Genomic DNA, 18,355 nt, shown 5'->3' with positions numbered 1-18,355 from the left:
GTTCTTTTCAAAACTATAGATGCTTGAAGATAAGAGTTATGAGAATTTTTACAACTACTACTAGTCATCTCCCAAATGGTCTCGAGGTACGATGCTGGCCTAACAAGCCAGTTGCCGTAGGTTCGAGTCTCGGCTCGGGAGAGACTGTTAGTGTCAGTAGGATCGTAGCGCTAGCCCCGCAATTGTCCTGTACACTAGACAGTTGGCTGCGAAGTCTGTGTATAAAAAACAGGAGGTCAGGTAACCAGTAAACGAGAATAATCGGCAACTGGCACCTTTTGGTGCCTGAAAGTTTTGTAATAGAAACGGTTAATTGAATATTCTGTTTTACAAAATGCTGCTGCTAGCGGAGAAAACCTTGCAAAAATGCATGTTTGTGTTGGTGTTAGTTTAACGACAGCGCTAGGTGTTAGCAGCTGAAAGGAGGAAAGACAAAATAGTACCGGTCATCTAGGACCGATTTCACCCGTAATGCTGGTGGCTTTTAGAAGTAAATTGCTACTGCGAAATACTAAAATGTCTGGAATTCTGAACGGACTAACCAGTAAACGAGAATAATCGGCAACTGGCACCTTTTGGTGCCTCGAAGTTTTGTAATAGAAGCGGTTAATTAAATTTTCTGTTTTACAAAATGCTGCTGCTAGCGGAAAAATCCTTGCAAAAATGCATGTTTGTGTTGATGTTAGTTTAACGACAACGCCAGGTGTTGGCAGCTGAAAGGAGGAACGACAAAATAGTACCGGTCATCTAGTGCCGGTTTCACCCGTAATGCTGGTGGCTTTTAGTAGTAAATGGCTACTGCAAAATACTAAAATGTCTGGAACTCTGAACGGACTAACCAGTAAACGAGAATAATCGGCAACTGGCACCTTTTGGTGCCTCGAAGTTTTGTAAAAGTAGCGTTACAGTTCCCTCTAATATTTGTTTTAATGGAATATAAGAATACAGTAGTCAACGTCATGCGGTCGTGTCTTGAATACCACCCTCCTACTATATTTTACATTTTTGTACCTTTTTATTTCTTAATCCTGACCAAGATGGGAGCTGAGAATTCACAAAACATGTTTTTGGGCATCATTCGACAAAAAAATATGATTACTTTTCTCAAAACTGCTTGTTTTTGTGTAAAAGTATTTGCTATAGTGTTGTTTCTATTCACCCTTTAAATTTTCGTACCGGGAGTTTTCCATGAAACATAAGTGAAAGTTTGATAAGTACCTTATGGTAATCCTCAAATTCACCATGAAAACTTAAAATGCTTCACTACTGACCCAGTACAGCCCACGAACAAGCTCAAAGTGGAATAGCTTCCATAGGTAAAGTTTTCTGGCACTCGTATATACTCTGAACATGAGCCTCCATTTTATATTTTTTTTAACTCACTGAAAGTATTGCTTCTAACTTAGAAATGGGTTTAGAAGACTTGTTTACAACTGAACTCTCAGAGAAAACTCTTTTACAGAATTTTTTGATGTCATGAAAGACTTGTAATAACATTCTTCAAGTCCAGAAAGTTTGTTTCTATTCGCCCCGCTGTTTCTATTCGCCCCGTTTTACGATAGATAGAGGTTTGATTGCGAAATTGTTAACTTCCAATTTTTAATCCATTTTTTTTTTTTACAAATGGTAGTCAAAATTTTTAAAAATTATTTTACTGATTGAACTCTGCAGGTTGTCTACCGAAATCAAAAACTTATAGATTTCCCATCAGAGCGGGTTCCCTTAAAGGTTCAGTCTTGGGTCCAGTCCTGTACAATACATTTACTTCAGATATTCCTGTTTTACCTTCTGATGTATACAAAAAATCTCCCAGATCGTCTGCAGGTACGATGCTGGCCTAACAGGCTAGTCATCGTAGGCTCGGGTCTTGGCTTAGGAGAGAGGTATTAGAGCGCTTTGAACAATAATTAATATAAATAAAATATATGAATGAAACTTTCTTTATTTTGGCATCACTACTTCGCAGATATTCGAATGAGAAAAGCATTTGTTCGTAGCTTGTAATGACAAGACAAACATTTGAATAAGCGAATCCGGTAGATTCTCCCTTTCTCAGTAAACAGCAAATACGAACCTCGGTATTTGAGACCAGAACGATTCATTGCACCGGCCGTTGTCGGAAAATAAACACCAAAAAAAGTATGCTCATTTGCAAGGCTTTCTTCGCTATCAGCAACGCTTTTGTAAAAGAGAAAATTCAACTAGCCACTTCTATTACAACCAAATGGCGCGACTTGCCGATGATTCTTGTTCTCTGATTATAATAATTATAATAATTATAATAATTATAATAATTATAATAATTATAATAATTATTAGTCATGTACTACTAACAGCCACCAGTATTACGGGTAAAACCTGGCACGAGATGAACGGTACTATTTTGTCTTTTCTCCTTTCAACGGCTAGCACCTAGTGTCCGTACGACACTGTTACGGTTTCAGAATGAAAATGATTGATTGAAAATTTTCGAATGTACCTTCTATATCAAAGTTTCGTCAGTTAGTTGGAAAGAGGGAGGAGTTAAGAAGAGAAGAGAATAGCAAGGGAAGTAAAAAAGCATCGGAAACAGAGCGAGTGGTTAAAAAAACAACAAAAAAGCTAAGTCATTTAAACACGCTCTCTTAGAAGTTAACAAAATAACAAATTTACATCCCATCCTTGCCACGCTAAAATAATATATAAAATTCAAAGTCGTTGAAATACATGATCTACTATCAATTCAACCTATCAAATTTAATGCTGATCGCTCCAATATTTTCAAATACCATTAAAGGTTGACATCGTTCACACTCCTAGTGAAAATATTGGTTTTATCAATGTTTTAGAGTGCTTAATACAGTCAAAACAACGCTTTAAAACTTTGGTAAAACCAGTTTTGTTACTTGGGCCTCCATCCTTGCAATGCCTCTGAGATAAATGAATGTCTAACATGAAATAGTAACATTGCAAAAATACATCTCAGACATAAAAACATCAGTTTTCACGTTCTTAAACCGAAAATACGCTACGTGTATGAGATAGAGCAATACTATATTTTAGTGTTACTCCCCGTACTCAAAAACCTCTAAGCACAAATTTTCACGGTTCAGTAGTTTTGAGTCTATAGGGAACAGACAGACGGTCATTCACATTTATGGATATAGATAATAAAAAAAGACATCTTCCAACTTTTGTTCTACATTCTGTGCCGAACACGCATCAGTATCGGACGTGTTTGGTGATCGCTCCGATAGAATATAAAACAAAAGACGTGTGAACAAGTGTTGGCATTGTTTGCCTGGTCGAGTGAAATAAATCCGGGTTCAAGGTCGCGCCTTTGTGCAACTGTTTCGCATCGTGACTGCCAGCTGGTGCGTAAGCCGATTTGGCTGCTGGCTGAATAGTGCTACAGCAGTGGACGAGACACAAAAGAGGAAAAAGAAGAAGCCATCAGTTGACAGTTGAGTTGTATCGCTGTGTGGAGTGATCTCACACCTGGCTCACTGCTGGTGGCTGTTTGGTGCTGCTGTATTGGTGCTGCTGGCTGTAACAGCTGCAACTTCGAACGATCGGACAACCAACCTTACTGGAAGGGAGAAGTAAAAAGGTACGTGCTCTTGTCGGCGCTAGTGCGCTAGACTTAGCGGGATGGATGTAGATCCCTCGCCTCCCGCGCCACCATCCCCGAATCCCGCTGACCCTGACCCTTCTGTTAACCCCTCCCCTGTTCATTCTTCAGTCCCCCCTCGCCCCAGGCTTTACCCAGACGGAGCCCAGGGCAGCTATACTGTCTATTTTCGGCCAAAGGCAGGACCGAAATCGAAACAGTTGAACCTCTTGCAGATTTCTAAAGACCTGACGAAGGAGTACAAGGGCGTGACCGAAATTTCCAAGGTCCGGCCTAACAAGCTCCGTGTCGTGGTCAGTAACCTGAAAGAGGCCAACGATATAGCCTGCTCTGAGCTCTTCACACGCGAGTATCGCGTTTACATACCCGCACGAGACGTGGAGATCGACGGTGTCATAACCGATTCGAGTCTGTCCGTCGAGTGTATATTGAAAAGTGCCAAAGGGTGCTTTAAGAACAAAACCTGTCCCGATGTAAAGGTGCTCGACTGCAAGCAATTGCAGTCAGCATCGATCATCGATGGCAAAACAGTATACACTCCGTCAGACTCGTTTCGAGTTACGTTCGCCGCGTCAGCGCTACCAAGCCACGTCTCGATCCACTGGGTTCGTCTCTCTGTGCGATTATATGTGCCTCGCATCATGAACTGCCTGAATTGTAAGCAGTTTGGCCACACCGCCGCCTACTGCTGCAATAAGGCACGTTGTGGCAAGTGTGGGGAGAATCATGCGGATGATTCCTGCAGTAAAAATGCTAAAAAATGCATTCACTGTGGGGAGAGTCATCATGAGCTCTCGACATGTGCGGTGTACATGCAGCGCAGGGATAAAATAAAGAGGTCTCTCAAAGCGATCTTACGCTGAGATGCTCAAGAAGACCGTTACCACTTCTCCCATTACATCAAACCCTTTTGATCTGTTGTCCTCTGATGAAACCGATTCTGACGATTCACCAGCGGGAACATCTTACGCCAATCCTGGGGAGTCTAGAAAGAGGAAAAATATTTCCTCTCCTAAACTTCCCAGAAAAGGTCCTAAGATTTCTCAAAGTGAAATGAAAGTTAAAAACAAACCAAACAGTGCTGCGGAAAAACCGAAGTAAACTCCTCCTGGGCTTGCAAATCTAAAGTCCCAGAAGGAGTTCCCAGCACTGCCAGGAACATCTAAAACCCCAGTTGTTCCTTTTGCACTCCCAGTTGATGAAACAAACTCTGGATTAGTGAAATTTTCTGACATTGTGGACTGGATTTTTGAAACTTTCAATGTACCCGATCCAATTAAAATTTTTCTTACAGCATTCCTCCCAACAGTTAGATCATTTTTGAAGCAGTTGACTGCCCAATGGCCCCTCCTTGCAGCGATTGTATTCTTCGATGCCTAATTCAACTGCGTATATGAAGGATTCTATCTCTGTCTTACAGTGGAATTGTAGAAGTATTTTACCAAAAATTGATTCGGTTGAAGTTTTGATAAATAAAAACAAATGCGATGCAATTTCCCTCTGTGAAACTTGGCTCACTTCAAATATTGATCTCAACTTCCATGATTTTAATATTATTCGCCTTGATCGAGACACGCCATATGGAGGAGTACTTTTAGGGATTAAAAAGTGCTATTCTTTCTATCGTATTAACCTCCCCTCGATTCCAGGCATCGAAGTTGTCGCATGTCAAATGACAATACAAGGTAAAGAGCTTTGTATTACCTCAATATATATTCCTCCCAGAGAACAGGTTGGGCAACGGCTGCTCTTTGATTTAATAGAACTTCTTCCCTCGCCACGTTTGATTTTGGGAGACTTCAACTCTCATGGCGTGGCTTGGGGTTCCCCTCACAATGATAACCGCTCCTCTTTAATCTATAACCTTTGCGATGACTTCGACATGACTATTTTAAACAACGGTGAAATGACACGTATCCCGAAACCTCCAGCGCGCCCAAGCGCTTTGGATCTATCCTTATGTTCGACATCGCTACGGTTGGATTGCACATGGAAGGTAATCCTCGATCCTCACGGTAACGACCATTTGCCTATTCTTATTTCAATTACTAGCGGGTCAACTCGCATGCGACCAATTGACATTCCGTATGACCTCACACGGAATGTCAATTGGAAGTTATACGAGGAAATGATTTCAAAATCGGTCGAGTCGATTCAACATCATCCACCACTTGAAGAATACAACCTCCTCGCGAGCCTGATTCTCGACGCCGCGTTGCAAGCCCAAACGAAGAAATATCCCGGCGTAGCGATTAAGGAACGGCCTCCCACTCCGTGGTGGGACCAAGAGTGCTCCGATGTCTACACGCAAAGATCCGACGCGTTTTTGACCTTCCAGAAGGGAGGTATACCTTGCGACTATTTACGGTATTCGGAACTTGATACCAAGCTTAAAAGCTTGCCGAAAGCAAAGAAACGCGGATATTGGCGTCGGTTCGTGAACGAGACGTCGAGGAAGACATCGATGAGCACTCTTTGGAACACAGCCCGAAGAATGCGGAATCGCGTAACGGTCAACGAAAGCGAGGAGTCTTCAAGTAGGTGGATATTTGATTTTGCCAGGAAAGAATGTCCGGACTATGTTCCTGAGCAAAATATTGTTCGCGATGCGTCTCCGGGCCACGACGCGATAGAATCACCTTTTACGATGGCAGAATTTTCAGTTGCCCTCCTGTCCTGTAACAATAACGCACCTGGGTTAGATAGAATCAAAATCAACTTGTTGAAGAATCTACCCGACAATGCCAAGAGGCGCTTGTTGAACTTGTTCAATAAGTTCCTGGAGCAAAACATTGTACCGCAGGATTGGAGGCAAGTGAAGGTGATCGCCATCCAAAAACCAGGGAAACCAGCTTCTGATCACAACTCTTATAGGCCGATTGCAATGCTATCCTGTATCCGGAAATTGATGGAAAAAATGATACACCGTCGTTTAGAACATTGGGTCGAATCTAATGGCCTACTATCGGATACTCAATTTGGCGTCCGCCGTGCCAAAGGGACGAATGATTGTCTTGCGTTGCTTTCAACAGATATTCAGCTGGCGTATGCTCGCAAAGAACAAAAGGCGTCTGCGTTCTTGGACATTAAGGGGGCTTTTGATTCCGTTTCTATTGACATTCTTTCGGGTAAACTTCACCGACAAGGATTTTCTCCAATTTTAAACAATTTTTTGCACAATTTGTTGTCCGAAAAGCACATGCATTTTACGCACGGCGATTTGGCAACTTTTCGCATTAGCTACATGGGTCTTCCCCAGGGCTCATGTTTAAGCCCCCTTCTTTACAACTTTTATGTAAATAACATCGACGAATGTCTGGCAAATTCATGCACGATAAGACAACTTGCAGACGACAGTGTAATCTCTGTTACAGGAGCCAAAGCTGCCGATTTGCAAGGACCATCGCAAGATACCTTGGACAATTTGTCTGCTTGGGCTTAACAGCTAGGTATCGAATTCTCTACGGAGAAAACTGAGATAGTAGTTTTTTTCTAGGAAGCATGAACCTGCTCAGCTTCAAACATAATTAATGGGCGGAACGATTTCTCTGGTTTTGGTACACAAATATCTTGGTGTCTGGTTCGACTTTAAAGGCACCTGGGGTTGTCACGTGAGGTATCTGATGGAAAAATGTCAACAAAGAGTGAATTTTCTTCGTACCTTTACCAAACAACGAAATTGTCTGTTATTGAATACGGGTGTTTCTGCTTCCGCTCCGCAGCAAACACACATTTGATCAAACTGGAGCGAATACAATATCGTTGTTTGCGTATCGCCTTAGGTTGCATGCAGTCGACCCATACGTTGAGTTTGGAGGTCTTAGCTGGAGTACTACCATTGAAAAACCGCTTCTGGAGCCTGTCTTCTCGTATTCTTATCAAATGTGAGGTCTTGAACCGTCCCGTGATTGAAAATTTTGAAAGGTTAATCGAACTTAATTCTCAAACCCGTTTTATGGCATTGTATTTCAATCACATGTCCCAAAATATTAACCCTTCTTCGAATATTCCAAATCGTGTCGACTTATCAAATACTTCTGATTCTACTGTGTTTTTCGATACATCCATGATAGAAGAAACTCGTGGAATCCTGGATCATTTACGCGTGCAGCAGATCCCCAAAAATTTTTCCAATAAATATCGAAACATCAACTGCAACAATATGTTCTACACTGACGGATCACTTTTTGATGGGTCCACTGGCTTCGGTATTTTCAATAACAATTTAACCGTCTCCCATAAACTCGATAATCCTGCTTCTGTTTACGTCGCAGAATTAGCTGCAATTCAGTACACCCTAGGGATTATCGAAAAAATGCCCAAAGACCATTATTTCATCTTTACGGACAGTCTCAGTTCCATTGAGGCTCTCCGATCGATGAAAGATGTTAAGCACTCTCCGTATTTCCTGGGGAAAATACGGGAACATCTGAGTGCTTTATCCGAAAAATCTACTCAGATTACTTTAGTGTGGGTCCCTTCTCACTGCTCGATACCGGGCAATGAGAAAGCGGACTCTTTGGCTAAGGTGAGCGCAACAAACGGTGATATTTATGAAAGACGAATTGCCTTTAATGAATTTTTCGCACTTGTACGTCAGAATACGATCATCAGTTGGCAAAATGCTTGGCCAGAGGGGAACTGGGAAGGTGGTTACATTCCATAATCCCCAAGGTGTCGACGAACCCGTGGTTCAAGGGGTTCGATGTAGGTCGGGATTTCATTCGCGTGATGTCCCGGCTTATGTCCAATCACTATAGATTTGACGCGCATCTCCGTCGTGTTGGGCTCGGGGAAAGTGGTATCTGTGCCTGTGGTGAAGGTTATCACGACATAGAGCATGTGGTTTGGTTATGCCCTGTACACCATGACGCCAGGTCTAAATTAATAGCTTCCCTGCAGGCCGAAAGTAGGCAGCCGGCTGTTCCTGTTCGCGATGTCTTGGCGAGCCGTGACCTATCCTACATGTCCCTTATATACGTTTTCCTGAAATCCATCCACGCCCCAGTTTAGTCCTATCCCCTTCCGCCTACATCCAACCAAACGACAAGAACACGTTAAGACCCCGGATCCGGAAACAGCAATCAGACCCGCACGATACTCTCAAGGCCCGATGGAAACAACCCAATATGCCAGTCCGTAATATCTTGGGCCAGCACCGGAACATATTCAATAGGCTGCTTACCTATGGCGATAGAAAACCATCAAACAACAAATCAGTGCTTTTAATGCAAAACATTCTAGCTTTAAGTTAGATTTAGTTTCAGCTCGTAGTCGGCAGCGAGGATAAAAAATTTGCTTTTAGTTATTAAGATACTTTAGAAAGTAAGCTACCAGATATAATTGGCACCGTTAAACATTAAATTGTATTTGTGCCGTGTCAAATAAATTATAGATTAAGAAAAAAAAAACTTTTGTTCCTCGTTATTAAAGCCATACTATTGGGCAATATCTCTATTTATTCCATCCATAGTATTAGTGTTGTTATATATAATTAAAGAAACATTACTATTGGTATTTGCATTACCTCCAAGCTTTAATTCGGCACTAGCTTGTTCGCTGCTTCTGGAGTTTGAAACAATGCATTGATAGGCACCACAGTCCTGTTTATTAATTTTTTCTATATGAAGCACCGTATCAGATATCATGGTAATCCTGCAGGTAGAGATAAAAGAAGAGGTATAATAGTTTAATCAAAATGTGAAACACTGTAATATGTAGTACTAAATAATACATTTCTGAAACTTGTAAACATCTAGATATAGAACAGGTTGCGACCGGGAAAAATGTGAAAATATTTATTTTTGATAGTGGGTTGTTTTTTGTGTAACCAATAACTAAGTGTGTTTGGTTACGTCAAGTGGTGCATCGGAACATCGAAATTATTTCATTGCAAATTTGTGAAAATGTATGCCGATGAAAGCATTACGAGTTTGCAGCTCGAAACGTCGAAAGAGGTTTCCAGGATGGTAGGATGTTATTAGGCCGCAGTTTATTGCATAAAAAAGTTCCTACAGGATGGTCCTTAGCAGCGAAAGGGGTGGTTCACGGTTTACACGTACGCTAAATGTGGACAGTCCACGTTTCAGATGTCCGGGTCGTCGCACATCCTCCGAACCAGATTGTCCGGAGTAGTGCCAGGCCCGCTCACAGCCATCATGTTGCTCCTCGCTCTTACGAAACGGGGGCATACGAAGAAGACATGCTCTGCAGTCTCCTCTTCTTCCACGCACTCGGGACACATGGGGACCCCGCATGCCCGAACCTGTGCAGATATTGCATGAAGCAACCATAGTCTAACAGGATCTGTGTCAGGTAGAAGTTCACCTCGCCATGTCGCATCCCGACCCAGCCGGATATCTCCGGTATAAGTCGGTGCGTCCATCTGCCCTTTGTGGAGTTAGACCATTCCCTCTGCCAACGGAGCATCGTAATGACCTTCTGGTACCTCGTATGCCCCTTGTGTCACGTTGGTCGAAACACTCTCTGTCCTTCTTGATGGCGATGCTGATAGGCATCATGTCGGACAAGACACAGATTGCACCACCGTACGATACGCACTCACAACTCTCAGGCACATGAGCCTGTAAGTTCTTTCCAGTTTTCCGCGGTAACTGTTAGTACCTAGCGCTCTGGATCATACTGGCCCACCAGACCTAAGTATGGACGAAACCACGCTGGCAAGAAGTCTTCGCTTGCTGCCATAAACCGCTGAGCTATTGAACATCATACGAGATAGTGCTGCAATAGCCGATGAGGCCCTCTTACAGGCATAGTCGACGTGGCTCTCGAACGTGAGCTTGTCGTCGACCATAACCCCCAAGAGCTTCAACGATCGCTTTGAGGTGATGATGCAGTCTCCGACTTTGACCACCGCCTGTTGCTCCGATTTACGGTTGTTCAAAACCGTGACCTCCGTCTTATGGTGCGCGAGCTCCAGTTTCCTGGAGCGCATCCAGTCCTCGACCATCCTTATGCAATGCGCAGCCGTCAACTCGACCTCTTCGATCGACTCGCCGTAAACCTCTAGCGTTATGTCGTCTGCAAAGCCGACGATCACAACCCCTACAGGAAATTTTAGTTTCAACACCCCGTCATACATGACGTTCCACAACACCGGACCCAGGATGGAACCTTGCGGAACCCCTGCTTTTACCCATGCTGAGCAACCTAAGCTGAACAGCTAAAGTTTGAGGTTTTAGTCACCGTATAATTTTATTCCCTTTGGATGGTTGATCTTTCTCGGTGAAATATACACACTATGTTTGTTTCAACATGACGTTTCGGCATACTGTTATTCAGCCATCGTCAGATCTAAAATTTTATTTAAACATTAGTTACACAACACGTACTACACAAATTTTTTTTTCATTTTAACTTACATGACAAAACAAAATTCTTCTTCCACCAGTGTGGTTTGCGTACTGACTTTTTTGTAACAATTTTTTTTTTAAATTTATTACTCATATACTTTCCCTGTGTTGGTAACTTTTAATTTTCTGTTACGGTATGAGATATTGCTCGGATCTTACTCACTAAACCATTGTAGGCTGAATCCAACCCCCCCATATTCGCGTTGCATATTAACCGTTCTCTCGTCACCCACCCGCCGTATGTGAAACGCCTCCGCAATGGTTCTGCTCTCCTGGTTCTCGATGCGTTCCAATATTTTTGTGTTGTCAAAGTCAAAATTGTGACCATGATCCAGGTGATGCTGTACTAATCCTGTTTTTGCTTCTTTTTTCCGTATGCCATTTTTGTGTTCATTTATTCTTGTTTCCAGCATACGCCCTGTTTGTCCAATATAAACTTTGCCATTATCTGTGCCACACGGAACCTCATATACGACATTTTTCGTTTTCATTTTTGGGATCGGGTCCTTAAGGCGGCCAAATACCGTGTTTTTTATCTTGCCGCTCCGTTTATGCGCTAACGTTATTCCCTGCTTATTTAAAATTTTTGATAATTTTTCGCATAGCTCTGGAATGTAAGGAGCGGAGATAAATCTTTTTCTTGATGGATGCTTTTGTCTGTCTGAAGGGAGTTGTAGTGCTTATGTGTTCGTTTCTTAATTATTTTCCGTATAAACCATTCCGGGTACCGATTGCACCGAAGAATTTCCCTCACTGCTGTTATTGTGCACGGTCTTTGATTTGCATCTGTGAGCTTAATTGCTCGATCGACTAACGCAATCGCTGTGTTGCACTTGTGTGCAAACGAACTTTCTGAATGAAAATCTAAGTACCGTCCATTTTCCTGTTTCGATGCCCAAATCTTTGTTACTTTTCCCTCTCTTCTGTAAAGCATCATGTCTAGAAACCTAAGCTTTTGATTCTCCTCCCTCTCAATCGTGAACATTAATTTTTCATGATAAGCGTTAAAAGTGGACAAGATGACGTCAATGTGTTGCTTATTGGCTATACAGAAGCAATCATCCACATATCTACGATATATTTTCATATATATTCCCTTCTCTTCTAGTTTATTTTTTCTATCCTGCTCTAATCTTTCCATCACTAGATCTGCAACTACTGGAGATAACGGCGAGCCAATCGGAACGCCGAAATTCTGCTTATAGAAGACACTTCTGTACACGAAGAACGTAGATCCCAATACCAATTTGATCGCCGCTATGAAGCTGCCTTTGTCTATTGGTGTGTGGTCCTCTATCTCGTTCCATCGCTGTTCAACACATTCTATTACGTAGTCCACCGGTACATTTGTGTATAGTGATGTCACGTCCAACGAGAACAAAACCTCATCCTCGTCCGTCTGAACTCCTGATATTTCATTGGCGAATGTGAAGCTGTTAATTATGTGTGCTTCTGTTTTCCCCACGATTTTTCCTAGGATGTTTGATAAATATTGCGCCAATTTGTATGTGGTGGACCCAATGGTCGAAACCACCGGTCTCAAGGGCCTACCTGGTTTGGGGATTTTTGGCAGCCCATATATGCGCGGTGGGTTACAGTTTGTCACGTTAAGCTTTCGATGAGTGCCAGCGTCGATGTATTTCTTTTCCCTCCAGTTGTCCAAAATTGTTTTGATTTTTCGCGACACCCTTGCCGTCGGATCGTAGCGAATCTTCTCGTAGGGTTTGTCGTCTCTCAACATTTCCTCCATTTTTTCCTCATATTCCTTCGATGACAACACTACCGTTTTGTTTCCCTTGTCGGCTTTGATGATCAATAAATCTGGGTTTTCCTTCAAGAACTTCCTGCTTCTCCCGACGTCCTTGGCAATCCAGTCTTGTTGATGATGGCGTGGTTGATTATTGAAATTTAGAAAGTTGGACATCGCATTGGTTACATCTGCTCGGATTTCTTCCACATTTTTTTGATATTTTATAACTTTTTCGATTTCTGACAACGTTTCAATGTATGGAAATTTTCCACGATTCGGTACGTTGTAGTTTGGTCCTAGCATCAGTGTACGTTCCAGGAACTCCGGTATCGGTGTGTTGGTTGTATTCTCCACCCAACTCGGTTCATAACTCATCTCTTTTATTCTCTCCCGCTTCAGCTTCTCACTTTTCCGTATTTCTTTCTCTTTTGTGGTGACGAACACATTTGTAGTTTTGTTTTTCACTAATATTAATATTCGGTTAAAATCTTCTAGTTCTAGCAGCCGACTCAGCTTGTTTCTCCATTCGATCTTCTCCTTTTTTGTTCTCGCTGCTGTCCTTTTGGTGTCTGCTATTAGTATGCTGATTATTCTGATTTTTTGTTTTAGCAGATTTTTTATTTTATACGGAAAATAATTAAGAAACGAACACATAAGCACTACAACTCCCTTCAGACAGACAAAAGCATCCATCAAGAAAAAAGATTTATCTCCGCTCCTTACATTCCAGAGCTAAGCGAAAAATTATCAAAAGTTTTAAATAAGCAGGGAAGAGTGGCAAGATAAAAGACACGGTATTTAGCCGCCTAAAGGACCCGATCCCAAAAATGAAAACGAAAAATGTCGTATATGAGGTTCCGTGTGGCACAGATGATGGCAAAGTTTATATTGGACAAACAGGGCGTATGTTGGAAACAAGAATAAATGATCACAAAAATGACATACGGAAAAAAGAAGCAAAAACAGGAATAGTACAGCATCACCTGGATCATGGTCACAATTTTGACTTTGACAACACAAAAATATTGGGACGCATCGAGAAGCAGGAGAGCAGAACCATTGCGGAGGCGTTTCACATACGGCGGGTGGGTGACGAGAGAACGGTTAATATGCAACGCGAATGTGGGGGGATGGATTCAGCCTACAATGGTTTAGTGAGTAAGATCCGAGCAATATCTCATACCGTAACAGAAAATTAAAAGTTACCAACACAGGGAAAGTATATGAGTAATAAATTTAAAAAAAAAACTGTAACAAAAAAGTCAGTACGCAAACCACACTGGTGGAAGAAGAATGTTGTTTTGTCATGTAAGTTAAAATTTAAAAAAAAAATTGTGTAGAACGTGTTGTGTAACTAATGTTGAAATAAAATTTTAAATCTGACGATGGCTGAATAACAGTATGCCGAAACGTCATGTTGAAACAAACATAGTGTGTATATTTCACCGAGAAAGATCAACCATCCAAAGTGAATAAAATTATACGGTGACTAAAACCTCAAATAATAGAATCGATCAAGGAAAAGAACGGGATGCATCCAGAAAAAGAAATTTCGAACAAATATGGCTGCTACGGTCGAGAAATGCTTCGGAGATACCAAAAAACATCCATCAAACTAGCGAAAGCTAATAACCGTCTAAAATTTTTACTGAACTGCAGAAAATGCAGAATAATACCGGCTTGCCTTAACTACCGGATACATGTAAATTTGGAAAACGAGGAGTCCCACCGTGAAATGCAAAAAGTTCTGCTAAAACAAAAAATCAGAATAATCAGCATACTAATAGCAGACACCAGAAGGACAGCAGCGAGAACAAAAAAGGAGAAGATCGAATGGAGAAACAAGCTGAGTCGGCTGCTAGAACGAGAAGATTTTAACCGAATATTAATATTAGTGAAAAACAAAACTACAAATGTGTTCGTCACCACAAAAGAGAAAGAAATACGGAAAAGTGAGAAGCTGAAGCGGGAGAGAATAAAAGAGATGAGTTATGAACCGAGTTGGGTGGAGAATACAACCAACACACCGATACCGGAGTTCCTGGAACGTACACTGATGCTAGGACCAAACTACAACGTACCGAATCGTGGAAAATTTCCATACATTGAAACGTTGTCAGAAATCGAAAAAGTTATAAAATATCAAAAAAATGTGGAAGAAATCCGAGCAGATGTAACCAATGCGATGTCCAACTTTCTAAATTTCAATAATCAACCACGCCATCATCAACAAGACTGGATTGCCAAGGACGTCGGGAGAAGCAGGAAGTTCTTGAAGGAAAACCCAGATTTATTGATCATCAAAGCCGACAAGGGAAACAAAACGGTAGTGTTGTCATCGAAGGAATATGAGGAAAAAATGGAGGAAATGTTGAGAGACGACAAACCCTACGAGAAGATTCCCTACGATCCGACGGCAAGGGTGTCGCGAAAAATCAAAACAATTTTGGACAACTGGAGGGAAAAGAAATACATCGACGCTGGCACTCATCGAAAGCTTAACGTGACAAACTGTAACCCACCGCGCATATATGGGCTGCCAAAAATCCCCAAACCAGGTAGGCCCTTGAGACCGGTGGTTTCGACCATTGGGTCCACCACATACAAATTGGCGCAATATTTATCAAACATCCTAGGAAAAATCGTGGGGAAAACAGAAGCACACATAATTAACAGCTTCACATTCGCCAATGAAATATCAGGAGTTCAGACGGACGAGGATGAGGTTTTGTTCTCGTTGGACGTGACATCACTATACACAAATGTACCGGTGGACTACGTAATAGAATGTGTTGAACAGCGATGGAACGAGATAGAGGACCACACACCAATAGACAAAGGCAGCTTCATAGCGGCGATCAAATTGGTATTGGGATCTACGTTCTTCGTGTACAGAAGTGTCTTCTATAAGCAGAATTTCGGCGTTCCGATTGGCTCGCCGTTATCTCCAGTAGTTGCAGATCTAGTGATGGAAAGATTAGAGCAGGATAGAAAAAATAAACTAGAAGAGAAGGGAATATATATGAAAATATATCGTAGATATGTGGATGATTGCTTCTGTATAGCCAATAAGCAACACATTGACGTCATCTTGTCCACTTTTAACGCTTATCATGAAAAATTAATGTTCACGATTGAGAGGGAGGAGAATCAAAAGCTTAGGTTTCTAGACATGATGCTTTACAGAAGAGAGGGAAAAGTTACAAAGATTTGGGCATCGAAACAGGAAAATGGACGGTACTTAGATTTTCATTCAGAAAGTCCGTTTGCACACAAGTGCAACACAGCGATTGCGTTAGTCGATCGAGCAATTAGGCTCACAGATGCAAATCAAAGACCGTGCACAATAACAGCAGTGATGGAAATTCTTCGGTGCAATCGGTACCCGGAATGGTTTATAAGGAAAATAATTAAAAAACGAACACATAAGCACTACAACTCCCTTCAGACAGACAAAAGCATCCATCAAGAAAAAAGATTTATCTCCGCTCCTTACATTCCAGGGCTAAGCGAAAAATTATCAAAAATTTTAAATAAGCAGGGAATAACATTAGCGCATAAACCGAGTGGCAAGATAAAAGACACGGTATTTGGCCGCCTTAAGGACCCGATCCCAAAAATGAAAACGAAAAATGTCGTATATGAGGTTCCGTGTGGCACAGATGATGGCAAAGTTTATATTGGACAAACAGGGCGTATTTTGGAAACAAGAATAAATGAACACAAAAATGACATACGGAAAAAAGAAGCAAAAACAGGAATAGTACAGCATCACCTGGATCATGGTCACAATTTTGACTTTGACAACACAAAAATATTGGAACGCATCGAGAACCAGGAGAGCAGAACCATTGCGGAGGCGTTTCACATACGGCGGCTGGGTGACGAGAGAACGGTTAATATGCAACGCGAATGTGGGGGGATGGATTCAGCCTACAATGGTTTAGTAAGTAAGATCCGAGCAATATCTCATACCGTAACAGAAAATTAAAAGTTACCAACACAGGGAAAGTATATGAGTAATAAATTTAAAAAAAAAAATTTAACAAAAAAGTCAGTACGCAAACCACACTGGTGGAAGAAGAATGTTGTTTTCTCATGTAAGTTGAAATTAAAAAAAAAAATGTGTAGTACGTGTTGTGTAACTAATGTTGAAATAAAATTTTAGATCTGGCGATGGCTGAATAACAGTATGCCGAGACGTCATGTTGAAGCAAACATAGTGTGTATATTTCACCGAGAAAGATCAACCATCCAAAGGGAATGAACAGCTAAAGCCCTTGGCCTCCCCGGGACCGCCCTTGGCCTCCCCGGGACCGCCGTTAGGCATTACTTCAGGGAGAGGGCCCGTCGTGCTTTTCGCACTTACCTCTATGGGTAGCAGAGCAGCCTATACAGGCCAGTTAGTTAACCGTTAAATAACTGGGGCACGTCGATGGTTTCCCGTCGATTGGTGCCCTGCAAAATACTAACGATCTGTGATGCTGCCGTGATGACCGCATCCCAGATTTCCCTATTTTCGCACATCCTACGCACTATATTCTCTGGCGTGGTGTCCATCCCACTTATTGCCAGCATTTTGTACCGTACCCGCTCGAAGCGCGGACATGTGAAGAACACATGCTCTGCGCTTTCTCCCGCACCCGTACAAGCGGGGCACATAGGGGACTCGGCGTACCCGAACCTATGCAGGTACTGCCTAAAGCAGCCATGGCCTGACAGGATCTGTGTCAGATGGAAGGTTACTTCCCCATGGTGCCTATTAATCCAGCCTGCTAACTCTGGAATGAGTCGGTGTGTCCATCTACCTTTTGTAGTGTTGGACCACTCCCGCTGCCACCTGGCCATTGAGGATGACCGTATGGTGTTGCGAATACCCCTCGTGTCGCGTTGGTCGAAGCATTCTACATCCTCTTTGACGATGATCCTGATGGGCATCATGCCAGCCAGGACGCAAACCGCCTCGTACGACACTGTTCGGTATGCGCACGCGACCCTTAGGCACATTAGCCTGTACGTACTCTCGAGTTTGCCGCGATGGCACGAGGTACTCAATACCTTGGACCACACTGGTCCTCCATACCTGAGTATGGACGTGGTCACGCTAGCAAGGACTTTGCGCCTGCTGCTACGGACCGCTGAGCTGTTTGCCATCATGCGAGACAGCGCTGCCACAGCCATGGAAGCTTTCTTGCAGGTATTATCGACGTGGCTCCCGAACGTGAGCTTGTCGTCGATCATAACCCCCAGAAGCTTCAACGAGCGTTTTGAGGCGATAGTGCATGTACCGGCACTAATCGATGCCTCCTGCTCAGACTTTCTGTTATTTACAACAATAACTTCAGTCTTATGGTGCGCTAGCTCCAGTTTCCTGGAGTGCATCCAGTCTTCCACTACGCGTATTGATAGCGCGGCCTTTAACTCTACCTCTCTAATTGACTCGCCATAGACCTCAAGAGTTATGTCGTCGGCGAAGCCCACGATCACCACCCCTGGAGGGAGTGTTAGTTTTAACACGCCGTCATACATAGCGTTCCACAGTACCGGACCCAGGATGGAACCTTGCGGTACACCTGCGGTAACCGGAACGCTTTTCTGAGCCTCGTTTGTGTTATACACTAG

The 18,355-nt window shown here is 42.6% G+C and overlaps 2 protein-coding genes across 2 annotated transcripts in view; one reads left to right on the top strand and one right to left on the bottom strand.

Annotated features, from left to right (window-relative positions):
• Positions 1-13,108, bottom strand: part of LOC129719885 (cell adhesion molecule Dscam2-like) — a 414,602-nt gene extending 401,494 nt beyond the window's left edge. Inside the window, exons 1-2 of the mRNA XM_055671300.1 lie at positions 12,204-13,108; positions 9,138-9,265 (exon numbers count right to left, since the gene is read on the bottom strand). Of these exons, the coding sequence (XP_055527275.1) occupies positions 9,138-9,265; positions 12,204-13,108 (1,033 nt within the window). The remainder of the gene's footprint in view (positions 1-9,137; positions 9,266-12,203) is intronic.
• A 452-nt stretch (positions 13,109-13,560) lies between these two features.
• LOC129719884 (uncharacterized) overlaps positions 13,561-18,355 on the top strand; it is a 29,004-nt gene continuing 24,209 nt past the window's right edge. The window contains exons 1-2 of the mRNA XM_055671299.1: positions 13,561-13,891; positions 14,668-15,599. Of these exons, the coding sequence (XP_055527274.1) occupies positions 13,561-13,891; positions 14,668-15,599 (1,263 nt within the window). The remainder of the gene's footprint in view (positions 13,892-14,667; positions 15,600-18,355) is intronic.

This window comes from Wyeomyia smithii, chromosome 2, assembly GCF_029784165.1.
Source record: "Wyeomyia smithii strain HCP4-BCI-WySm-NY-G18 chromosome 2, ASM2978416v1, whole genome shotgun sequence".
NCBI lineage: Eukaryota > Metazoa > Arthropoda > Insecta > Diptera > Culicidae > Wyeomyia > Wyeomyia smithii.
This window is presented reverse-complemented; position numbering and strand designations above follow the sequence as displayed.